The following is a 26,968-nucleotide window of genomic DNA, read 5'->3' on the forward strand; positions in this document are numbered from 1 at the left end:
TTCCAGCCGCAGTAAAATCATTTATATTCTGACTCTGATTTATTGCCCATAAAGCGAAAGTAGCAACACCTTTTAGGTAAAAGTAATCTTCAGGTTAAGTGAGAGACAATATATTAGTCTGGCATTATGCTGGATACCTTTGATATACCCAGTGACTGCTCCTGTCTTAGAATTTTGTCTTTATAAGGAGTTAATTTCTAGCCCAGTTTAAATCCTTCATTATTCATTTTGTCTGACAGGAAACAATAAAAATAGCTCATCAAAAGCAATTGGATAGTAGTTACTGGTCAGGTTATCAGAAAGTCACTAGAATGTCCTGTGACTGTATACCTTCAGGACCAATGTAACAATAGTGCCCTATGTTTCTCTGCTGATGACAATCAAGATAAAAAAAAGCATTGAAAGTATATGCCATAATGCCTCTCCAAAGACAGCATCCCTGCTGTTATTAAATTATACAGGAACCTTCTCACCAAGATCCCAGATAAGTTCGTCCATGTTTCCTATCATAACGAAGTCTTGATTTGTAGATGTAAGCATTGTAAACACAATAATGATCTTTCTGCTATAGACAAGAAACATATAGTTCACCTCAAAGGAATATAGTCTTGCTCTTCATATTCTGCCTGGAGAAGTTTGTCATCATCCATTTGTTAACTCACATTTCTTTAACCATTCGTAAGCTTTAAGATTTAAGCATTCACGGAGTATCAGAGTGATAAGGTTAATAGTGTGTCATACATTGGAAAGTATCATAGCACGAAGTCTATAGCTCAAGTAGGATTGGAAGGATTTACAATAAAGCCCTATAAATCCTGTTTGGGAGCTTGCATTTATCAATTAAAGTAGAAAATTTGACCCAAAATGACTTTATTTATACTTAGGTTACTCTGGCAAGAATTTTATGAAGAAAGCATGGAATTTGGACTAGGAAACTCTTAAGATTTTAAAGAGATTGAAATCTTAAGTAATGGGAGAATACAGATTAAAATCCGCAGTGGGAGAATACTGACTAGGATGAAAAGAAAAGATTTGAAAATTTTTTTGGACAGCATGATACCAAGAATAGGACCGGCAGTTGATTGAATATGATAAACAAAGGACAAGAACTGGGCAATGACGGGTTTCCCCAAACCTGTATTTTGCCTTGTTGTTGTTGTTGGTGGTGGTGGTAGGGATAATGGTGGTGATGGTGTTGCAAGAAAAGGTGGTGGTAAAGGGAAGGAGACAAGTAACTGGCTACTCAGCTGTGTGTAGTGTCTGTAGGCTAATCTATGTGAAATGGTATGGGGATAGAGTAGTAATTTAATATTAGCATTTGTATGAGCAAAAAAAAATATTGATTGAGTTCCACCAAACTAACAGCAATTGAATGTAAAAATCTTTGTTATTATGCCGGGCGTGGTGGCACACGCCTTTAATCCCAGCACTCGGGAGGCAGAGGCAAGTGGACTTCTGAGTTTGAGGTCAGCCTGGTCTACAGAGTGAGTTCCAGGACAGCCAGGGCTACACAGAGAAACCCTGTCTCGAAAAGCAAAAGAAAAAAATCTTTATTATTACTATTATTATTGCATATTATTATTATTATGTTTTTTACAATTTTGACTATAAAAGCCTGCAGTGAATTGCATGTATAATAATAAGAATGTCTTACCCTTCAAATATTTTGTATTTTGAACTGGATAAATATTTGTTGGTGATGCTATTCTACATATTGGAGGATGTTCACCTCAGTGACATAGCTCCCCAGCTCTCTAGACCTGCTAATTAGAAAGTTGCCTCAGTATTTACAGTAGATGCTGTGCAACCAGGATCTGGGTTCAAAGCCCCATATAAAAGCTTGGTGCAACCCTGGGAATTTATGTGCCTAACACTGAGAGGATGGAAATAGGAGAATCCTGTGTCCCATCAGGCAGCCAATCTAGCCAGTTGATAAATTCTTACATACACACGCACACACACACACGCACACGCGTGTACACACGCACACATACACACAGAGATACACACTACACACTGACATTCTATCCCATTTGCACACGCAAATAAGAAGTGCCTTCAGAGTTGCCCACTCTGAGATGCAAAAAGTATGCCTGTTTGAGAGCCATGATCTTCAACTAAATCAGCAAATTTCAGAAAAACTGATACAAACCAAAGAGCAAACTGGCTTACTAAGATCTAATTGCACAGATTATATATCACATGGTATATGAGAATAGAAAGGCTAAAGGCACAGTAGCTCACAGCTCACGATGATTGGACTGGCCATAGGCTTCATCTCTAGGGGAAAACAATTTTGTGAGACTATCACTTTAAAGCTCCCAATAAGACTTCCAAAACGAATTATCAGCCTTGCCCCACATGCCTGATGCTGGGGAAAAGAACATTTCAAAGAAAACACAGCCCAAAGGAGCTTGTCTTAACTGAGAGTCCTAGGAGCATCGAGTTTCTTTGTTTTGGTTTAGTTTGGGTTTTTTAGCCTTGTTTTTCATGAGTAGAACTGGCTGCACTACTTCTAACTGGATTTACCTTCAACTTCAGATGATTTGTAGAAATGTTGTGCCAACACATCACAGAAAGAAATACAACAAACGTTTTGCCGCTTTGCTCTTCTGCTCAAGTCTAGAAAATTCAATAGAAGTCTATAACTAAACTCCACAGGGAACCTCTCGGCTCTCCAGGTGTAAGATGGGTCTAAAAAGAGATCAGCATTTGGCTACAGGGCCAGCCGCTGTACCTGCTGATCCTGAAGTTCCCCTTGTTTTTGTTTCCAGGTTCTTTAAAGATTTTTTTTTTGGGGGGGGGGGGGGGGTGAAGGTGGGCAGGGTGTCCATATTTAATCTAAATCCTCCCACACCTTAAGTAGTCTTCAAATTTCACTTCCTAACACAGAGTCATAAAGCTATGCAAACACGTGTGGTTTTAGAAGCTCTATGAAAATCGCAGTTTCAAAAGGAAACCCAGAGCCATCGAGGCACCTGACTCTGAAAAGAGCTCAGGCTTCTCATGGGGGATAGGGGGGTGCGGGGGATTTGGAAGGCCAGAGCCAGAGGACCCGGTTCCAGGCTACACTACCCCATGCAGAGTGACCTAGAGCTCATTTCCAACCTCAGCCTGCTTATCCCTTCTACTCTGACCTGTCTTCTGAGTTCTGGCTCAGTGGGAAGGATCGGTGGGGCAAATTATAAATGTTGCTTGCTGGCTTTGTTCTTGCTCCTGCAGAATGGAGACAGATTCCAGAGAAAAGCAGAGTGGCTCAGCTCAATCAGGTTCTACTAACTATGGCCCCTGTGAGAAGCAGGCTCCTTTTAGGCTTCCAAAGTCCAAGTCGAATGATAATTGTTCTCTTTGCTGGTTGCTCTTAAACAATGTGATGATGCCTTCCCAAAATGCTGCCCATGGTAAGGTGATGGAGTTGTAGCTGGTTACCCGAGACTAATTTTTTTATTGGATATTTTCTTCATTTACATTTCAAATGTTTTCCCTTTTCCAGGTCTCCCTTTCAGAAACCACCTACCCGTTACCCCCTCCTGCTGCCTCTATGAGGGTGATTCCCCCCACCCACTCACACACTCCCATTATCCCGCCCTGGCATTCCCCTACACTGGGATATCGAACACCCTCAGGCCCAAGGGTCACACCTCCCACTGATGACCAACAAGGCCATTCTTTGCCACATATGTGGCCAGCGCCATGGGTTGCTCCATGTGTATTCTTTAGTTGGTGGTCCAGTCCCCGGGAGCTCCGGGGGGGGGGTGTCTGGCCTATGGACAGTGTTGTTCTCTCGATGGGGCTGCAAATACCCTCAGCTCCTTCAGTCCCTTCTCCAACTCCTCCATCAGAGACCCCCTAGCTCAGTCCAATGGTTGGCTGCGAGCATCTTCTAGATATATGTCCAGGAGTGGTATAGCTGGGTCCTCAGATAGTACTATGTCCAATTTTCTGAGGAACCACCAAACTGATTTCCAGAGTGGTTGTACCAGCTTGCAATGCCCCTTCTGTATTTGTCAGGCTCTGGCAGAAACTCTCAGGAGACAGCCATATCAGGCTTCTGTCAGCAAGCACTTCCTGGCATCCACAATAGCGTCTGGGTTTGGTAACTGTCTAAGGGATGGATCCCCAGGTGGGGCAGTCTCTGGATGGACTTTTCTTCAGTCTCTGCTCCACACTTTGTCTCCACTTTTCCTCCTGTGAGTATTTTATTCACCCTTCTAAAAAGCATTGAAGTATCCACATTTTGGTCTTCCTTCTTCTTAGGCTTCATGTAGTCTGTGAATTGAATCTTGCGTATTCCAAACTTTTGGGCTAATATCCACTAATCAGTAAGCGCATGCCGTGTTTGTTCCTTTGTGACTGAGTCACCTCACTCAGGATGATATTCTCAAGTTCCATCCATTTGCCTGTGAATTTCATGAAGTCATTGCTTTTAATAGCTGAGTAATAATCCATTGTGTAAATGTACCACATTTTCTGTATCCATTCCTCTGTTGAGGGACATCTGAGTTTTTTCTAGCTTCTGACTGTTATAAATAAGGCTGCTATGAACATAAAGGAGAATGTGTCCTTATTACATATTGGAGCATCTTCTGGGTATATGCCCAAGCGTAGAATAGCTGGGTCCTCAGATAATACTATGTCCAGTTTTCTGAGGAACCGCCAAACTGATTTCCAGAGTGGTTGTATCAGCTTGCAATGCCACCAGCAATGAGGGAGTGTTTTTCTTTCTCCACATCCTCACTAGCATCTGCTGTCCCCTGAATTTTTGATCGTAGCCATTCTGACTGGTGTGAGATGAAATCTCAGGGTTATTTTGATTTGCATTTCCCTGATGACTATGGATGTTGAACATTTCTTTAGGTGTTTCTCAGCCCTTCAAGTTTCCTCAGTTGAGAATTCTCTGTTTAGCTCTGTTCTCCATTTTTTAATAGGGTTATTTGGTTCTCTGGAGTCTAACTTTTTGAGTTCTTTGTATATATTGGATATTAGCCCTCTATCAGATGTAGGGTTGGTGAAGATCTTTTCCCAATCTGCTGGTTTCCATTTTGCTCTATTGACAGTGTCCTTTGTCTTATAGAAGCTATGCAATTTTATGACTTCTCATTTGTCAATTCTTGATCTTAGAGCATAAGCCATTGGTGTTCTGTTAGAAACTTTTCCCCTGTGCTTGAGACTTTTCCCCACTTTCTCTTCTATTAGATTCACACCACCCTGAACGTACCTGATCTCATCTGAGACTATTTATACACATTCCATTTTTACATGGCTTCTGTCACATTAGGCAACAGTGATGCGTGAGATGCTGCACTCTGAATGATGTTGACTGTCAATCACATATCGTCTTATGTCATCAATGTTGAAAATATATTTTCTTTCAGGTTTTTTGGATATATTTTTGCACATAGTTTGTGTATTCCACAAACAAGTCAATTTCATTCTTATTTCCTTCGTTTATGTTTTTAATATGTATGTATTGTGTGGACATGTTATGTGTACTGGGTATGCATCCATGCATATGTGCATGTGAGTGGTTGTGCATATGGAGGACAGAGAAACAAATGGATATCTTCCTTTATCACTTTCTACCGTAGTCTCTGAAAGGGTCTCTCACTGAACCTAGAGTTCAATGCTTTGCAGATCCACTGTCTGGCCAACAAGCCACAGTAGTCTGTCCCTGTATGTCCCTACCCATAACATTGTGGTTCCAGGTATGCACAAGTGAGCCAGCTTTTGCCATGGGGGCTAGAGATCTGAGCTAAGGTATTCCTGCTTATGCTGCAAGCACTCTTACCCACTGAGCCATTTATCCAACTCTTTAATTCTCTTTTTTAACATAATAATACAAGAATTTGGGTATGTGAAAATTTTACTTTGTGTGTTCAATTATTCTAAGACTAGAATGGCTCAGAAGGAGTCATACAATTTCTTTTTTATGACTTTTCAGTTATTTATAGGAATGTCATACCTTCAGCAAAATATTTATCATTATCTATGATTTGCCACTCTCCCTAGAAGCGAGTGCATTCATCTGCCTAAGAGATTCTCTGCTCCGTTATTCCACCATCTCTTTAGTTTGGGAAATGTTAGATAGAACCAGCAGTGAATAAAATGAATATGTACTGACTCTCAGAGTTCCTATCATTGCTAATGTGTCCCATCTTCTATTCTGCCTTTTGTCCTAGGCTATAGGATCTTTATTTTTAACAAGCAGAGGTGCCTTAGGCAGGCAAGGAAGGACAGAGACACATCTTCACACATTGCATATAAACATTATACCTATAGTTGGGGTCACCACAACATGAGGAAGGGTTGCATCCTAGGGAAGGTTGAGAAACACTGGTGTAGAGACTCAAGGATTAGCATCCAGTGTACAAAATACAAGTACAGGCACATCAAGAAAGGTAAGTTACTAGGCTGAAGATTTGGGGTTTAGCAATACTAGAACACTGAGCAATTTAAACCAAGAATAACATATAATCATATTTGAATTTTTGAGTCATTTCTGAGATTGCAGGGTTTAGGCAGTAGCCTTGAAGGATACAGAATTGGAGGAAAGGCAACCTGGTTGAGATTTAATTTGATGTGAAGAGAACTATATCTCAGTATGAGTCTGTCATGGAGAAAATAAATAATAGTGTTTCTTTGTTACAAAGGAATGCTATCTGGGGGTGGGGAAGAAGAAAGGCTCAATATTAGTTGTACCAAAAGAGAAATACAAAGCTGACTCATTTCACTCTCAGAAAAAAATCCCTAGGTCGATTGATTTGTAACTCCCTCTGCAGTCTCTCATCTGTCAAGATTGAAAAAGTGCTACAGTTTTTCATCTCAGGAGCCATTAAGTGAAAAGCAAAAATTAAACATGAAGTATTTTGCAATCCTTCCCCACCATTTCCCAGTCAAACAGTATTCTGTAAAAATGTGGATTGATAGCCAATAGACACAACTATGAATTATTTGCCAGCCATGTAACTGACACACAGGCAACAAAAATAAATAAACCAGGGAGAGGAAGTAGGGGAAAGAAAAACACTCACATTCCAGCTCAGGACAGATACAAGGAGGAAACAGACCTGGTTGTGACTGATCAATGGGTCCATGCTTCAGAGGTTCAGGCCATGGAAATACCCCCCAGACCACACTTCTGTACTCATGACTACTGATGGGACTCAGCTGAAATCTTTTCCTTCTCAGCTGAAATCTTTTCCTTTCCCCTAAATTGCTGAGGCAATCACAGTAGTAATTTTTTTTCTTTGTACGCAAATTAGGTAAAAACAATGCCTCAAAGCACCCCTTAAGGAGCATTATCATTTCTTCTACCTTCTTTGGCTTATTATGGGATGCTATAGAATGTCCTACTACACACACACACACACACACACACACACACACACATGCATGCAAAGACCAAAATCAGACAAAAATAAAACTCTTTACTATTTTCTTATTCTATTCCCTCTTCTCCCAAGGAAATATCTTCACGATGGATTTTTTTTTCTTCTTGAAGTAGAAACCCAGGCATGCTTGCACATGCACACACACTTTCTCTCTTTCTTTCTTTCTTTCTTTCTTTCTTTCTTTTTCTTTTTTTAGTCTCCCATTTTAAAGAGTAGACCATGAGAAGTTACTGAAACGTCAGGCTCTAGCAGTAGACATGTTATTCATTAAAGGTGTGGCCCTAGAAAGTTTTATAACCCCTACACAATCCCAATTTTATTTATAAAATGGAGTTGCTAAGATTCTTTGAAAAGTTCCTGATCATAAAAATTTAACAAATGTTGAGTCATAGTATTAAGTGGTTTTTAAATGGATAGCTTCATGCACATCTGTATTATTCTTTAATTGGATTACTTGATCAGAAATATGTCTTAGAGAGCTTTTCTTGTCAGCACATAGACTTTTGTCCTAATCTCGCATATATTATTCTGTGATACATGGGTTCCATGATTAATACAGCCTTCCTCTATTGCTGGATATTTATTACTCAGTTGCATTTTGTTTGCTTGTTTGTTTCCATTAAAAAAAAAAAAACGGGGCTTTAGCAGGGCAGTGGTGAGCACTGGTTTTAGGATAGGGACACCATATTTATTGCTATATTCATTAGGCTTAAACTTCAAAACTAGCACACTCGACATTAGGCAGGCAAATGCTAGGGCAGTACTATATGCTATGATTGGTCTAGGGGGAGGTTAGCAATGTGTCTATACTCCTCTAATTGGGGACAGAGTCTGCCAGAGCCCTGTATGTTACTACTTACCAATAGATTTTAAACAGAAGCATGCAAAAACAAGATGACTCAGTTCTGAGTCTGGAAGACATAAGAAATAAAGAGCAGACTCTTTCTCCCTCCCTCTCTCACCATTACTTAGTTACTTGTAGTTCTTTGTGTAGGTTTTTGTGACCTCCTAGGTCTTTCCCCATTCTCACCGATTAGCATGTCTGTTGCTCTTGTCCTTGTTCAGCTAAAGTTTAATCAGCTCAAGTCTTGGTATGACTTCATGGGTGTGCTCCTGCATCCCTAGGAGACACAATCTCACAGCAAATCCCTGAATCTTCTGTCTCTTTCAACCTTTCCACCCTCTTTTCCCAAATGATCCCGGAGCCTGAGGTGCAGGAGGTACGATGTAGATGTATCCTGGTCAGTCCTGAAAATGTACATACAAGTATAATGATATAGACTAAGTAGATTCAGTCTATATATCTAGGAAGTATACATATATACATATATACCTACATCTATGTATGTAACAAAAATTAATGAAAAAATTGTACATATTGGTAGATATTTGGACATGGATTGAGGAAGTAGTTAAGGATGCCTCTATAGTCTATAGTCCTGGCTAGCCACATGATCAGTTTAGTAGGAGGCATTCCAAAGTGAGCTAGAAAGTTAGAAAGTCTGACCAAGTTTTGAAACACCTGAAAATTCTTTGTATTAATCAGTGATAACAAATGCAAGAGATCATCTGCAACTGTGCAACTAATCGGAAAAGCCTTTGTATGTAGAGCCAAGAGATATTGGTCAGTGCTCTTGATATGTCCTCTAAATTTTTATTTCTGCAAGAAGGCAGCTGCAACATTGAAGCCCTGCAATTAGACTAGATGTTATAACATTTGATTATTCATGCAATACAGAAGCAACAATGCCCATCCATTATATACACTTGACCAGGAATACATTTGACAGCCCCAGGCTAAGAGAACAGGTGCAGAGACACACTTCCCCTTAATTGTCTGGACATCTTGAATTCCAAATCAGTTAGATATTAAAACGGATCTTTTGAAGAGCATGGTTAGAATAGTGCAGCCATGTATTGTTTCTAAGATACCCTTTAGAAAACTGTAAGCTCAATGAGATTGCTAAAGTAGGAGGCTAATAGAAAAGGAAATCCTTCTTGAATGAATACTAGAGGTCGTTGCTACATAATGGTTGCTGTCATCTGGGAGAGGGGACAGTATGACCTACGTACTGTTTAGGATAGCAGGATTTCCCCCAAAATGGCTTAAAGGCTTAACCCTCTTTTCTAACTTGTGGAATATCCCACGGAACCTTACAGCTTTAGACCTGTACCCATTATAGTGGCAAACCACTCCCCATTGAAATTATCAGTGAAGATGAAACCCTAAATCTTTTAACTTAGCCTTGAGGTTGTCAGATAGTATATGGTACACAGAACTACTTCATAGAATTCCAAAGCCCCCACTTGCCTGGATCAAGGTGCAGACAAAGGAGAAAATGCCTCTTAATACTCCAGCTGCCTTTGTTGCCTTGGCAGAATCCCGGAGAGAGCAAAAAGGACTTAAGTGTGCTTGGAGCTACTCTTTCCAATCCCACCACACACACACACACACACACACACACACACACACATACACCTTAGGTCTAGCCTTCTCTTTTCTTCATGCAGCCCTATTGTGTCCAATGGTGATTCTGACCTACCCAATTGCTTGCCTTCTTCTCTGGAAATTCCAGCTCCTTAAGGGTTGGTAATTATGTTATTCAAATTGGTGAATGAATGCTAGGTATATGTGCATTGCTCCAATTCTGGGACATCTTCCCAGTTCTTAACGAGTGATCAATTATTTCTGCTTCCCTGGAATGAGAGTCTTCTTTGGATCCTTCAGTAATAAAAGCAGGACAGCAGGAACCTGGGAATCAAGGTGGAGGGAAGATCAGGTTCTAAAGGTCACAGTTAATCCGCCATTTCTTCACAACTTGAAGCCCATCCTGGTGCCAATTTCTAGTCTTTCTGTCCCCTCACACAGGTGCTGTTCCATCCTTGCGATCTCATTGAGGAATGACACTAAAGTTTGTCTCTAAATGTATTTGGTTTTTTATCTAGGGCTATAGTAATGTTGAGTATTAGGAAATAGTTTTTGGATGAATGTGGAAAGAGGTCCCACATTGCTGCAACTATTCCCTCTTAAATATGATGGAGGAGAAGGGTTTTTTTTATAGATATGTGAGAGAACATAGCCAGAGGCAGACACGTCTGGAAGAGCCCATAGTGGTCATGACCCTGAGCTATATGAAGAGACAAGACAGGGGAAGGGGAAAGGAGCAAGGAGGGGGATCAGGTGCAACAGTCAAAAAATAAAGGTCCAAAATGGTTGGATTTTATAGGGAAGAGCAACTCAGGGCTCTGGACTGGAACGTTCAGGGTAGAGTTCTGGGTTGCTGTATGCAAGCCAGGAGGGCCCTGAAACATGTAGAGACTGAGATTATACTGGGAGAACTTGGTGGCCAGTGATATTTGACATAGGCATCCCAGTACGGAGAAAATGAACACTCCTCAATGCTCCTCCAGACTTACAATTCAAAGTAGAGAATCAGGACACTGTAGGGTCTTTGGTGGGGACAAGGGCTATTGGTTGCTTTTGTTTTGTTTGTTTTCATTTTTTGGAGAGAGACATAGACAGAGGAAGTTGGGTGGGTAAGGAGATGGTGTCTGAGTGGCACACACCTAGAGAGCATAGATGGCTGTAAACTGTATCTCAGAAGCACAGATCCACTGTGCAACCCCATTGCAAATTTGTCCCTAGAATCTCAAGATTAATAGAGTGGCAAAAAATCACTTGGAGCAGGGAAGGTTTTTCTAATTCAAGAAACCTGGTAAATCTAGAAAAGGGGGGCTGGGAGGTGGTCAAAAAGTTTCCTATTCTGGAATGATATTAGCCATTACTGGGAATACTCAGGGTTCAATGAGTAAAAGAGCATCAGGTGATTGATAAGCATCTCTCAGGGCCAGCCTTTCGTGAGTGTTGATAGAACATAGAGGCCAAAACTATAGACAAAGGGGAGATCTAGTTCTATGGCGAGATCTAGTTCTAGAAATCAAATTACTGTAGTTTCGGGAATTTTCACAGTTCAACCAAAATAAAGGAATGTTAGGAAATGGTGGGGTGCTGACTTCTCACTCCTACAATTCAGTGTCAGGGTCTCTCTCTGTCTCTGTCTCTCTCTCTCTGTCTCTCTGTCTCTGTGTGTGTGTGTGTCTGTGTCTGTGTGTGTGTGTGTGTGTGTGTGTGTCTGTCTGTGTCTGTGTCTGTGTGTGTGTCTGTGTCTGTGTGTGTGTCTGTGTCTGTGTGTGTGTCTGTGTGTGTGTCTGTGTCTGTGTCTGTGTCTGTGTCTGTGTCTGTGTCTGTGTCTGTGTCTGTGTCTGTGTCTGTGTCTGTGTCTGTGTCAGTACAGATACATGAATGTGTGAGGGAGAGGGTTGGGTTCTGTCTTCAACCCAACTACTACTGAGGATTTTCCCCTCCTCTGTGAATGCTAGCACAAGGGTTAAGTAAAGTTAGTTCAGAGCATCACAATGGAGATGCCCTGGAGTTGCTATGATATAGTACTACATGGAGGATGTAGGGTCATTATGAAGTATTACCACTGTGACACAGTAGCAGCACTACTGGAGTGCAGCAGAGTTACTATGAAGTGTGACTGCTGAGACACCATAAAGTCACTACGACGCATCACTACTGAGGTGCACTGACAATGAAGCATTGCTACTGAGATGTCATAGAATTACTATGTAGTATCACTACTGAGGTGAAGTTACAAAGCATTGCTGCTGAGATGCCGTAGAGTTACTGTGTAGCATCACTACCGAGGTGCAGTTACTACAAAGCAGTACTACTAAGAAGCACCTGAATACATTTCCAATTTTAGTCCCCAGATCTGAAAGACAGTCTGAGATGAAATAAATGTTAGATTTATGAATCTCTTATTTCTGGCAGGATTTTTTTTTTCTGAATCACTTATTCAATTTAGGTTCCCCCCACCCCGTGACTTAGTGCTACTATACTGCATTTCCCCTTTCATGATTCAAAACTTCCTCTATTTGTAACTACTCTCCTAAGATGAAAATATGTACAATTACACACACTTTTCTCCATTAACCTCCAAGGTTTTTTCTAGTATTCAATTACTTGATGATCTTCCTCTCAAGATTCCTCACAATATAAATGCCCCTACCCAGTAAATGTCTCACATAATAGTCTTGTCCTTGGCTAAGAATGATACTGAGGAGGAACAATGAGAGATGGGTTTTTTGTTTTGGTTTAGTTTTTGGGTTTTTTGTTTGTTTGTTTTGTTTTGTTTTTTTGTAGTTGTTGCAGTTGTCGTTTTAGAATAATTATCACCTGTAATTAGCATATCAGTGTATGTATGTATGTATGTATGTATGTATGTATGAATGGATGGATGGATGGATGGATGGAAATGATGTAGCTAAATTGTGTGAGGGTAAGTAAAGCTGTACACTCATATAGTTCCAAGCACATTTCCCACAGTCTATAAATTTATGCAGTAAACCTTTACTTTCCAGAATATATAAAGCAGACTTCTATTTTATTGTGCAACTACATTTTTTTTCAGTTATTCTTAAGCATCCATCCAGGAAGACTGACAAATAAATAACAAGAAATCATGGAGTTAATATTAGCTGGACCCTTGTAAATGCCAGGCATTCTTTCAAATGTTAGTGATGATTTTACATAGTAGGTATTCTATACTCAGTTTTCAAATAAGGAAAATGGAGTCCAGAGATATAAAGCAGCTCCTCTCAGTTCACAGATCTGATAACTGAAAAAACTCAAACTCAGACTAAAGAAGGCTGGTTCTTTAGTTTAGTAGAATATAGACAGGGATAGAGATGATAGATAGATAGATAGATAGATAGATAGATAGATAGATAGATAGATAGATATGGATGATCGATAGATACATGAATATAGATACATGGATAATAGATAGCTAAATTAAATATATGGTAGATTAAAGAAAAAGAGACTGAATGAGTAAATAGATTTATTTACTGCTTACTTATTGGGCCAATAACAGAAGCTGGCTCAGAGATTGCTAAACAAGGCTCATCTCTCCGTGTAGACTCTAGTAGCAGAGAATGATTGTGAACTGACAAATTATAGTACTCGGAGATGGATATTAGCGTGTAGGCAGGAACAAAAGTACTCAGAGGGAACATTAGCATATTGTTTCCAAGGAATAAATGTGACACTTTTCATACACTTGCCACGTTTCTTAAGCAGAAGATAATACTGTTAGAAAGGGGAAATTAGCATATTTGAGAAAAGAGAAGGATCAAAGAATCATAGAGTTCTTTCCTGAACATATCTTCAAATGTTCAAAAATATTCCTAATTAAATACCAACTCAGCAGAGCTCCACACCAAGCTAAAGATGATTAGATTTCCCACATCTGGCCACGCTGAAATAACATCATAAAAAGCACCCTTCAGACAGCATTGGCTTTTCTGGGTTTGCCACAGTTTAGAACATGACATACAAATGTAAGCTGTATATCAATACTGGCTAGCTGGGTCCGAGTTTTATACATAGTCAAATGCTTAGGTCAAGGTGCTGTGCCTCTTGACATAACACACCATGGAATCACCAAGCCATCTGTCTTAGGGTTTTACTAAGCTGTGAACAGATACCATGATCAAGGCAAATCTTATAAAAAACAACATTTACTTTGGGCTGGCTTACATGTTCAGAGGTTCAGTCCATTATCATCAAGGCAGGAGCATGGCAGTATCCAGGCAGCCATGACACAGGCAGAGCTGAGAGTTCTATGTCTTCATCCAAAGGCTGCTAGTGGAAGACTGACTTCCAGGCAACTAGGGTGAGGGTCTTAAACCCACACCCACAGTGACACACTTACTCCAACCAGATCACACCTATCCCAACAAGGCCACACCTCCAAATGGTGCCATTTCCTGGTCCAAGATTATACAAACCATCACACCATCTCTATTCACAAAGTTCTTCAGCCATGACTTAGAAACCACTCGTCAAAAATATGGCACTCTACACAAAAGAAAACCCCATTCCCATATTTGCTTTTTATTATTTTGTTTTAGACTCTATTCACAGGGAAGCACTCCATTTCTCAGAAGAGCTAGATGTCGGTTTGTGACGGCATTTTTCTTACTACCAGAAATATGATGAACTTTTTAAAACTTTTCCAAGATCTGTGAGACGTATATCTAATGCACACAATAAAGAAAGAAAATAACCCTTGCACTAAGTAGGTATACTATAATATACATATTTATGCATATATATATTCATATACATAGATGTCGACATTCAAATGTAATAAGATTAAGGCAACAGAAGTGCATAAAGCCATCATAAGAATAAAGGGATCCATTCTCATCGCAACAATACAGTTTCATGCTCTTAAAAAGAACTTAGTTTTCCATTATTGTGGTGAAATTGTCCAAGGGTTTGAATTATGATGATGCTTGCAAATATCTCATCTTATGTTTCCTTTATTCTCAGGATTATACAGCCATGTTTAGTATGTGCAAATAAACAGCATGTCACTCTGCCACACTCAAGGGCTTTCCTGTCTCCGGCAAGTGTGCAGCTTACACTTTGAAAGACAGCTGGGTGCACACTACTTAGAGTCAGCACTTTATCAATTTTAATATATTCCTGTAAAGTGATGAGCAGAAAAATAGAAAAATAGTCGCAATCATCTCTGTGCAGGAAAAGACTTGGTTTCTGTGTGACTACATGGGGCCTTTTCAAAGCTAAGAACCGTAACTCAAGACAGGGAACCCGTCAGTCATTTCCCACTGCTCCAGCATTAGCCAGCTCACAGTTAGCTGGGGGTTGACAGATCTTTTTGCTACCATTAGTTCCTGTCCTTTCACCCAGAGAAAAACAGACCATCCATGTGTCTCATTTCTGGATTAGTTAGAAAAGTAGGGTGGGATCATTTTAAAAGCACTCATCAGTAATGAGGCCTGAAACAAATAGCTTTTTTGTGGTGAGCTAGGTCCTAGTTGATTGAATCCCAATTTCTTTATTTTGGAAAAAAAAATGGATAAATGGGAATTTTCCTAACGGTCTTTTCTGAGACAACACTCCGAGCTATTTAATTTTACTAAAGTATCGTAACTTCATAGCTTCCCTAGCCTTTACTCCTTGATAAGATCCCCTGGCTCCCAACGCAAATGAGTGTGTCACTTAGAAACCTGGGCGTGCCATGGACAACCCATGAAGCATGCTACCTCTTGGTTGGCTTCAAGATGCTACTCAGCAGCAAACTCAGTCAAGTTAAGGCCAATATGATCTCCATAAGAAATGCCTAGTTGGTGGAACAAAGGGAAGGAGAAAGCAATGAAATTTTAATTAATTTCATAGAAGAAAAGCCTGGAAAAACATTAGTTCACGCTAATAGTGCATACATACAGTGTGTAAAATTCTTTCCTAGACCAGGTGGCTCTTCTAGCTGATGGTCTGGCAAGAGAAAAATGCAACTATGTCACAAAGGGAGGCACACATTGTGAGCCAATTCATGTAGGCAGTACAATCCAAATTCCTTTTTTAGAGGGATTCTCAATCACCCCGAAAATAGATCGTACTAGAAATAGCATTTTGATATCTCTCTGTGTGACATAGCTAAGGTATTCAAATCTCAGAAGGTACCAGAGTTTAAAGGTTGGTTCACTAAGCAGCCACGATTTTGCTATGTTTCCAATAAATCAGCCAACTTAAAGTGTCCTAGTACTTACTACTGCACGAGACTGCTAACACAACAAACAAACGTACAGTGAATTAGTTGTTGAGCTCATTTCTTTTCCAGGTTCCTGAATGGAAACATGCACGTATGCATGTATCTTTTTTAAAAATATTTTTATTACGTATTTTCCTCATTTACATTTCCAATGCTATCCCAAAAGTCCCCCATACCCTCCCACCAACCCCCCTACCCACCCACTCCCACTTTTTGGCCCTGGCGTTCCCCTGTACTGGGGCATATAAAGTATGCAAGTCCAATGGGCCTCTCTTTCCATTGATGGCCGACTAGGCCATCTTACAGGAAACACAGCTCTTATAGTGTTTCATAAGAATTGCAAAAGAAATAATAAATTGTTTGATTTTTATATTGATTTCAATAAGTATTAAATATCTTAAGTCAGACAGATGTAAATGTTTGCATAACTGGGGCGTCCATTCTTCTCATAGACTTAATGCACTCCCATGCACGTTCACAGTACCCTCTGAATGACCGCCACAATGCTTAAAGGTGAATAATGAGCCACTCCAAGTCTGTCCTAAAGTCTTTCACCTCATTAAATAAAACCAAATTCTATGAAATATAAAACCAAGTTCTTGAGACTGACCAGCTGGCCTCAGAGGTTGGTGAACCAACTACTAAACAGGAAAATTTGGTGGGATGGCACACACCTTTGATCCTGCCACTTGGAAGTAGAAACTGCAGGACCAAAGGCAGCAGTTATCCTCTGTCTTTCTATAGTATAGGGCGTTCTAGACCAGCCCGTGATCCATAAGACCTCTACAAAACCAAACAACAACAAGAGCCCATAGAAGTTTTAATGTGGAAAAATAAAGAAGTGTTTGGATAAACAAATCACACTTTCATTTGAAAGCAACAGTCCACGTTGTAATACATCATTTTGGGAGGCATTGCAAAGTAATTACCAACAAATAAAAAGGAGGTTTCTGTGGTCAGTATGTTCGCTTGTCTTTTATTTACTTGAAAATTGTGTTAGCTATACACACTAAGATATATGCTTAATACCATTCAGATTAGTGACTCTCAGTGATTGGGTGAATAACAAAAAGAATGTACTAATCAGGGAAACACGTTTGTTTTCTTGGGCTTTAGCCAGAGATTAAAATTTCTCTCTGCACAAAGGCTGTGTAAACTCTTTCCCTTTAATCCTCTTTTTCTTTTTAATCCAGACTTAGGGATATAGCTATATAAATTGTCTTTCTGGCTCACTCTGGCCATTTTGTAAACCTGTCTTATCTGTTTGGGACTCACACAAACTGTGTCCTCACAGGCAGGCAGCAAATGACAACTGACCAAATTGATAAATTGAAACTTTTTTCCCTCAGCCCATACCCGCCTACTGAAGGCAAGGGATTGACTTAAACACACCGTCTAAAGTGTCCGAAGCTGTGTATCAGTAATCATGAATCTCAAGCTTAACCGATGTCCTCCTGAGGTCTGATAGATGTGCCCCCTTTTATAGATCATATTGGTGCATCTTGAGTTCTTATTACCCTTGTGCTGTGAAAAGAAATCTTACCCCAGGAGGAAGGAGGCTTTTCTTCACCACTCTAGATGTTCTGATAATATTTGAGCTTCACCTAGGTACTATTTATATCTTCTGTCATTTTCCCCTCCCCTCAGCACTTAATACAAATAACTAGGCAAAAAGCCACTGCACTTAAATCTTGGAAAATGGGGTCGTACGGTCTGTGCCTCAGTGTCACCTTAAAGGGCAGTGTCCTTTAAAAGGTTCTATGACATCTAACTGCAACATTCTTCGAGTTAACAGCTCCCTTCTTCCAGCCTAGAGAATCCCTACAGGGCTTGTCTTCAGCAGCTCTTGGTTCATTTGAAACAATGATAGTGTTCCCAGTCACTTGTCCATGTTGTGATGTTCAAAAGACCAATTTGAATCTCAAAAGCTCAAACTCTAATTGATTTCTGTGTATTCTATTTACATACTTGCAGGTACATATCTTATATGTCACATTTGCAGGTATATATCTAGTGTTATGGTTAGTAAAAAACACTCATTATAGCTGGGCAGTGGAGATGCATGCCTTTAATCCCAGCACTTTGGGAGGCAGAGGCAGGCAGATCTCTGAGTTCAAGGCCAGCCTGGTCTACAGAGTGAGTTATAGGATAGCCAGGGCTACATAGAGAAACCCTGTCTGGACAAAAACAAACAAACAAACAAACAAACAAACAAAAAACCCATTCATTATAATAGACTATTTTTTTTTCAGTTAGTCATAAGAGCACCCTCCAGAAAACATGTGCTAGGTCAAAGATCATTTCCCCACATCCTTGTCCATACAACATATGCAAATTACCATTCTTAATTTTAAAATAAAGCATGTTGATCTATACTTCTTTGATTATACGAAGGAGAGATCATTTCTCTTCCTGTGCATGGAGATAGGGGACATTTGTGTTTTGTAATTTACGGACATTTATCACTGGTTCACTCTGCTGATGGACTTTTAAAGAGAGCCTGTGAAAGACTAGACAAATCCACGGATGCACTGTGGACATTCTCCAGATTGCTTCCTTTTCTTGTGCAGTGTTTGAAATACAGAAACTTAAACTCTGGACATCTGCTCTGAGATCCCACTCCTCTCTGACTTTCATTGATGAATCCCCTTGCCACCTCAAGATGGCAAACATCCCTCTAAGCCTTTGAAAGTCAAAGCCTTAAGCTTTTTTTGTTTAGTTTTGTTTGTTTTTAATTTTTCAAGACAGGGTTTCTCTGTATAGCCCTGGCTGTCCTGGAACTCACTTTGTAAACCAGGCTGACCTCGAACTCAGAAATTCGCCTGCCTCTGCCTCCCGAGTGCTGGGATTAAAGGCGTGCGCCACCATGCCCAGCAAGCCTTAAGCTTTTGAATGAAAACACTGAATGTAGTTTAGAGAGTTCAGAGTTATCAATTAGCTTTGATTATTTATTTGTTTCAGCATCATTTCCCTAATGATCTATTCCTTGTGTCTAAATTTCAGGATTTGAATCACTGTTGACTTAGTAGGGGTTATTCTCAGGGAGAGAAAGCTTCTCTTTATTGTGATTTTTAACTTTCTTGTTTTCATTTTTTTTTAAGTAATATATTTACTCTTTCAGGTGAAATTTAGAAATTCCATTTTTATTATTTAATTTAATATTAGGTCTTTGCCATCTTTAAACCCCCCTAACTCAAGCCATCTAATCCCCCCTGTGTCCTAATATGGCCTAACCACCCTGAAGTTCAGTTATGAACATAAATAATAATGATGATGATATTGTCTTATTTACCATGTCTTCTAGAAGTTGCAGACTTTGGATTCTTCATCTGTAGTTTATAGAGTTTAGTTGTTGGAAGGGATTTCTGGTTATTTCTATGATGATGATGATGATGATGATGTTTGAGACACAATCTCCCGTATCCTAGGTTGACCTTGAACTTGCTATATAGCCATATATATGACTTAAGCACCTTATGTTCCTGCCTCATGATTAGCATCTGCCACCAAGGTTGCATGTGGTATTGAACACAGAACCTAGGGCAGCTTTCATGTTAGGCAAGCACCCTACAAACTGGCATACAACACCAGACCCTTGATTTTGACTTTTTTTTTTAAATACAGTTTTCACATCGTATGTTAGGCTGACCTGAAGCCTACAGTGCACCCCAGGCTGACTTCGAACTCTCAGCCACTCTCCTATTTCAGTCTTATAAGTATTGGAATTTATGGACAAAAGCGTCAGAGGTTTGGGTTTTTACTAGGATAACAATCCTAGATTAGTCCCTGGAGGAAACAAATGAGTGAACTCTCTCCATGTCTTCTCAGAGTGTGGAAGGGGAGCACCATGAGAAAGCTGTGGAACTTCTCAAGGCTGCTAAGGACAGTGTGAAGCTGGTGGTCAGATACACCCCAAAAGTCCTGGAAGAGATGGAGGCTCGTTTCGAGAAGCTGCGGACAGCTCGGCGTCGACAGCAGCAGCAGTTGCTCATTCAGCAGCAGCAACAGCAGCAGCAACAACAACCACAACAAAACCACATGTCATAGGTGAGACTCACCCTCCTCCTCCCCGTGTACACGCTCCTGACATCCTAACGGTCGCCCTAGTCAGCCAACATAAAATTGCCAAGCATAGTAAACACCCAAGGACAATTAACCGAAAGAAAGATGATGATATTCGAAAAAGTAAACAGGTTGTCCTGTTTCCATGAGTCATTCAGCTACAGTCTCCGCATATGGAAGATAATTTTGGAAAATATAATGCTATGGGAGAGGTACCTGCTAACTCCAGGATGCCTGTTTATAAACTATGATAATGCTATTTTTTTTTTGCCAGATCTATACATGAATGGCAAGGTGATTCTAGTCCCCACTCATCCCCTTAGCTAGTCGTCACTTTCACGGAGTATACAAACTGCGCTACTCTATGGTGCTATTCCTGGCTACTTTAGATTAGAAAGATGCAGTGGATTAAGAAGTTGTTGCACATGAAGAGTGCGATGGCAAAGCAAACAGTTAACACAGCGTGAGACACTGAAGGGTTGGAATTCTATCTGACTCTCCTACCTTCTCCCAAATCCCACTGCACAACACAGTGACATACATATCCAGTTTTGTGGATATTTTCAAGAAAACTGAAGAAAAATGTGTTAATATCAAAAGTCCCCCCCCCCCCGAAGTGCCTACTATGTGTCAGTGACACCCTCATCACATAACGCTTCATCCTCTGAAGAACGTTTCAAGAAATTTACCATTAAAGACACATCTCTGGGATGAGCAGTCTAAAGCTTCCTTCAGCCACCATTGACATGTGGCTTGGAATCAGGGTTCTCCTCCTGCCACTCTCAGATCCTCTGAAGTCATTTTTATATGTTTGCCAAACTATTCATTGGAAAAGATCAATTCGATCAGAATGCATTTGTGTACCAGGATGTCTTTAAGTGTGTCTTGGGAAGGACATTCACACGTTCTTGGGAAAGTGGCAACAGATGTTGGGTGGTTTTCAGTTTTCCTTACTGAAAACTTACTGTTTGCTTAGCAGAAATAGTGATCATGACATGAGACATGCTTCTTTTTTAATGACACTTGTGGAAAAAGAAAAGCTATATAGTGCGTGTTTTTGGTTGTTGGTCTTTCTTTTGTTTTTATGTATATTTGGGGACTGGAGAGATGGCTCAGTAGGTAAGAGCACTTAATGCTTTTCCAGTGGACCTGGGTTTGGTTCCCAAAACTCACACCAGAGAGCTCACAACCACCTGTAATTCTAACTCCAGGAGTTATGATGCCCTCTTCTGGCTTTTGTTGGTACATCACACACATAGTACACATGAGCATTAGACACATGTAGATGTACACACACTCACACAACACACACAATACATAGGAAGATAGATAGGTAAGAGAGAGAGAGAGAGAGAGAGAGAGAGAGAGAGAGAGAGAGAGAATGAGAAAATACATATACATACATATATTTTTTTTAATTATATTCCGTCCCCAAAAGTATATTAACCCAACATCAGATGTCTTTGTCCTTTGGCAGAGCTGCATCCAGGTACTGTCCAGGAGCTCCAGGGGTAACCTTCTCTTCATGAGGCTACATTCTGCTAGGAGGGGATAATTAATAAATAAGCAAGAAAATAAGCCAACGGCCTTTTGAGAGCAGGACTTTAAAAAATTAAAACAAGGCTGTTTGAATGGAGACTACCTTAGACACAGTTGTCGGTGAACACCCCTCTCAAAGGACATAGCATCTGAGAGGAAGCCGAGTAGGAGAAGCACCCAAAGAAATAATAAGAGAAAATAGCCAGTATGGTAGCATATGAGCTCTTTGATATTTGAACAACTAACAGATAGCCTAGAGAGCTGAGAATAATGAGTAATAATGATAGTGGTGGATTATGAAGTCAAAAGGACAAGTAGGGACTGGGTACAGAAAGCCTAGCAACACTAAGAGAAATTAATGTTTTTGTAATGGAGGACAAGATTTTTAAGCCAAAGGGTGGCATGATTTGATTTATGTGCCATTAAGATAATTTGGCTTCCTGTTTTTGTGACCCTTGTCTTCCTACTGGATTCCATGTCCAGTTTCAACACAAGTGGTAGTTTGGGGGAGGGGGATCATTGCCTAATCTTACTGCAGCTTAATTTGCCATGTTTAGTTGATATCCCTGGGAGGCCTGTCATTTTCTGAGGGGGAAAAGGAGAAAGAACAGATTGGGAAAAGAGATGGGGGTGATAGAGGAGGTGGGAGGACAGATGAAGGGAGGGGGACTGTGGTCAGGACATAATATATGAGAGAATAAATTAAATTAAAAGAATAATTTGGCTTCTGTGACAATGGAGAATTACAGGGTCATAAATGAAATAGAGAGAGATGGAATGGCTTAGAATAGAATGATGAGGTTGGGACAGACACCATTAATAGATACCATTAATAGGCAAGTCATTTAGCCTAAAGCCTTCTCCTTAGTTACCTATTCTGTACCACAAGCATCCTAACAAAAGTCCTCTGGATAATAGGGGAAATCTCTGATGTATCCCTAATATTCTTTCTGCTAGTACTATTGTTTATTCCATCCCTGGTAATGCAAGCTATTCATCCCTCTTCTCCAGAATTATTTATGACATTAGCCCTGAGTAAATGTGCTCAGGGGTAGTTTGAAAGCAACAGGTTGATCTCTTAGACCTCACTGAAAACTGCCATGTTTTACTCCTCCCATTATCTTTGGAAATACACAATTTGGTCATATGTAGCCTTTTGTATTTCTATTCCCTGTTCAGTCTTCATTAAGTCACCTCAGGATTTCCTATGGCCCATTACCAAGACTTACATATTTAATCAGAAAAAAAACCTGTCCTATCTTGTTGTGTACGTAGGATGTGGTAGAGTTATGTTCGCTTGAACATGACCTTTGTATCTATGCCCATCAAGAGAGCTACTGTACAGCACAGTGCCTACCCCCTTGAGATTAAATGGTAATGATCATGTGAAGAACAATCAAGACTTACCAAAGGCATGTCACCCATGGATTTTATGGTGAATTCAGTCAAAAGGACCTACATTAGCTCTTGCTTAATTTTTTATTAACTTGATCTTTAGAGGGTCAAAAAAGACTTACAACACTTAATAATTTATACTAGTTGGTTTTTTATATTTTTTTCAGGCTTACCAAATCTATTCAACTGGAAACAAATCTTGAATTTTTTTTGGTCTACATTCAAAGACCACATAATCAAAATACTTGTCAGAAGACCATCTCACTATGTATCAAATGAAATAGAACATGTAATGCTTTCAAAATAAGAAGTAGTATGTGCTGAGAATATAGATATTATGAAGTCACTACAAGCGGGAAGCAGATAAAAAAGAAAACCATATTGAATGTAAGCCATACAGGAGAGAATTGTCTTTTTATACCTTCTTGAGTTTTAAATTCTGCTGAACTAAAATCTGTTTTTCATTCTCACTTCTGTGTTTGTTAAGTGAGAAGACTAGATTGCATTTCCAAAAATGCAAAAACAGGAATATTCTGCCATTACATTAAAGAAATCCAAACAGAAAATATGATTATAGGGCTGGCCATCACATAGCATGCTTTTTGAGAAAGTGCTATGTTTATTTGGTTTATATGGATTTGTTTAGTTTTAAGACATGACTTCATGTATGCATTTGGATTTTCACTCTGATTTTCAAGGATTAAAAAAAAAAAGAGGAACACTAACACTTTTCAGACATTAATTTTCCAAAAAAACATCCTGAGACCAACGCCTGATCCTGCCCTCCACTGTGGGGCAAGGAGAGGATGAAGAACTCATCAGCTATGAAGCCACCACAAAAGAACACGGTGTCCGGCATTTGTCAGCTGCCTCACTGACCCTTCCCCTGCCCTGTAGACCTCTGTTTCTTTTACTTTGTCACTTCTGAAATCTTTCTCTACCTCCTGTTAGTAGCAAGGAATTGTTGCCAAAAACACTGACCTAGACACTGAGAACAGTAGATCCCAAAACACTGACCTAGACACTGAGAACAGTAGATCACATAGGTCAACCTAAGAAAAGTTACCATAAGTAATCAAGAGCCCCTCAAGCAGAAAACCGGAGCAGATGCAAGGAGAATGCTAAAGATTATGACACAACTAATACCAGTGAGAACTCTCCTGAATGATTCACAAGTTAAACAACTTTCCCAATAACCCCATGATGGCTGGATCCATTTTCATTGTATTCTAAGTTACAAGAGAGAGACATAATATATATATATATATTTATATATATATATATATATATACACACACACACACACACACACACACAAATATATATATGTAGCATCCCACAACTGGCAGATGATAGGGCAATATGCAGACAAAAATTATGGACTTCAACACCCGTTCATCCTCACTACATTGAAACATGATGTCACTGCTCATTGTACCAAATGTTTGCTGATTCTACCTTGTATTCGGGAACTTCCTGGAGACTCGATTTCACACTGCTTAGAGTTAGCTATGTCCAATCCACCCTCACCAATCACCTCCAAAGCAGGACACCATCCTCGCTCATTACAAGAATAATTGCTAGTTTTTCATTTTCTGTCACAAAAATTTACTCTAAAGTTAGTTCTTGTAAGTAACACAATCTTAAGAGCATATGATCCTGTAGGATTCAATGCAATTGCTGTAAAATGCCAATGACATTTTTGACATTATAAACAATAATCTTAAACTTTTCAAGCCATCACACCCTGAAGTTGCTCAAACAAACTCTAGAGTAAAAACAAACAAACAAACAAACAAACTAAAATCACCATACTTCGCACCTTCAAAATGTATAGCCAGCGTAAACCAAACAGCATGGCTGGCGTAGGAGGAGCCACTATAGTGCTGTCACACAATGACAGTCCTAAACCATAAATAATGTACCCACCAACATTGGTCTCCCTTTTCTCGGCACTGTTTAGCCTTTCTAACCTTTTAAATAGCCATTTGAGGAGCCAAGAGATCTCTTTTTGGTTTACAACTTCACTTTCCCAATAGTTCATGATAATGAGCTTATTTAGTTATCTATCTATCTATCTATCTATCTATCTATCTACTATCTGTCTGTCTGCCTGTCTGTCTGTCTGTCTATCATCACTCTCTCTTGGCTACTTATCTTAGTTTAAGAAATAATCATCTACGTGCTTTGGCTGCCTTTTGATTAACTGTTGATAGCTTGCTATAGAATAGCTTGATTTCTTCAACACATTTTTGATCTTAGCCCTTCATCAGATGCGTGATTTCGAGTATTTTCTCCCAGTTTCTGGTTGCCTCCTTACTTCATGGTTTCCTTTGCAGTGAAGAAGCTTTTGTGTTTCAAACAAGTCCATTTGCCTATTTTTTCCTGCTCATGTTGTATATGTCATGTATGCATAACCCAGGTTCCTCACATGAGAGAAAACCTGTCGTGTGTCTCTCTATGCCTGGTTCACTTGCCTTTCACTGACTATCAAACCCTCACTTCACTTACAATCCAAGTTACCCACCAATATGTGTTCCAGCATATCCACTGATCCTACAAGATAGAAGATACCAATATCAAAGCACGGATCAGGAGACTGATTCTAAGGAGCACAATTGCCCCTCTGAGAGCTGACAAAGGAATCTGCTCGACAAAATCCATGCTAAAATAAAAATGAAGTTTGTACATGGAAAAGTAAGATAGAGGCACGAGTCACAATACCCTGCTGGTTTTCAGTCTCACACTTTTAACCACTGAATTATTTTCACCATGTGTAAGCCTGCAGGCATGAGTTTGACTTCTAGAACCCACAAGGAGATGGAGGAAGAAAGCCAAGCCCAAAATGTTGACCTCTAAAACATAATGTGCTCTCTCTCTCTCTCTCTCTCTCTCTCTCTCTCTCTCTCTCTCTCCCTAAGTAAATCCACTTAAAATGAATCATGTATCCTCTGAGTAAATGATGCGATCATGCCTCCCAGGAGTTACCCTGACCCTTATATTATTTGTCTGCTACCCTCTAGCTACTGGTATATTTCTTAGCCCCATTCACCTTCAGGGTATATGAGAACCTCTAAGACTCTGAAGATGAAAACTGCTTTTGGATCCCCATTCCTTTATGACCTGCGACTATGTGATAATTTGGCTACTTAAAAAAAAATCAGTCTCTAGCTCTGTCACTATAGGAAGCCATCAATCTAAAATTCCGTAAAAGGTCCTCGTGAGGAGATTAAGAAAGAGAGAGAAAATAAATTCCAACTCACTAACACATGTCCGTTTGCGACCGTCTCATAATACATTTCCGTCACGACACCGCTGCTACTGTTGCAGTGGTTAGAACGTTAGATGCAACCGGGCTTCCCACCAGTGTAGGTAGGCGCCTTGATATGAGCCACAGCAGCGTCTCACGTGTCTGCTGTCTACTCTCTACCCCTGAGCTGCTGGCACATCACTAGAAGATGTACAGCCAGAGAGTGGGTGCAAAGTAGGCAGAACAATTTTTCTAAAACCTGCTTTGCATATTTTGGGGGGCATTAATTGAAATAAAAATAGCATGTTTAAAAAAACCAAAGATCGGGAGAAGTGACTCTGCACTAGTGGATGAGTGACAGTTCTGAGGGAGGTGTCTGGGCGAGCAGCATCCCCAGATGGGATCCGAAGAAGGACACTGCCTGTTGTATCAGGCTGGCTTGGGAGGGGGGGGGAGGGCCTTGATTTCTTCTTCACAGAAGTGACATTGGTGCTCCCACCTGGTGAGTGACAGGCTTTGCAGGTTCCTATCTCAGCAAAGGCATCACTAAATGCACTTATAATAATTATAGCTACACTATAAATGGCATTTGTTTTTTTTTGTTTGTTTGTTTTGTTTGTTTGTTTGTTTGTTTGTTTTGCCTTCCTGGAGTGAATTAGAATAATCTAGAACTGATAGGAGAA

General features: G+C 40.0%; 1 protein-coding gene across 5 annotated transcripts in view; it reads left to right on the top strand.

The window, feature by feature from the left end:
- Positions 1-26,968, top strand: part of Lin7a (lin-7 homolog A (C. elegans)) — a 153,598-nt gene that overhangs the window by 120,537 nt on the left and 6,093 nt on the right. For all 5 annotated transcript variants that reach the window (XM_006513031.4, XM_006513032.2, NM_001039354.1 and 2 more), the window contains one exon: positions 19,868-20,086. In XM_006513031.4, coding sequence (XP_006513094.1) covers positions 19,868-20,086 — 219 coding nt within the window. The remainder of the gene's footprint in view (positions 1-19,867; positions 20,087-26,968) is intronic.

The sequence above is a fragment of the Mus musculus genome, chromosome 10, assembly GCF_000001635.26.
Source record: "Mus musculus strain C57BL/6J chromosome 10, GRCm38.p6 C57BL/6J".
NCBI lineage: Eukaryota > Metazoa > Chordata > Mammalia > Rodentia > Muridae > Mus > Mus musculus.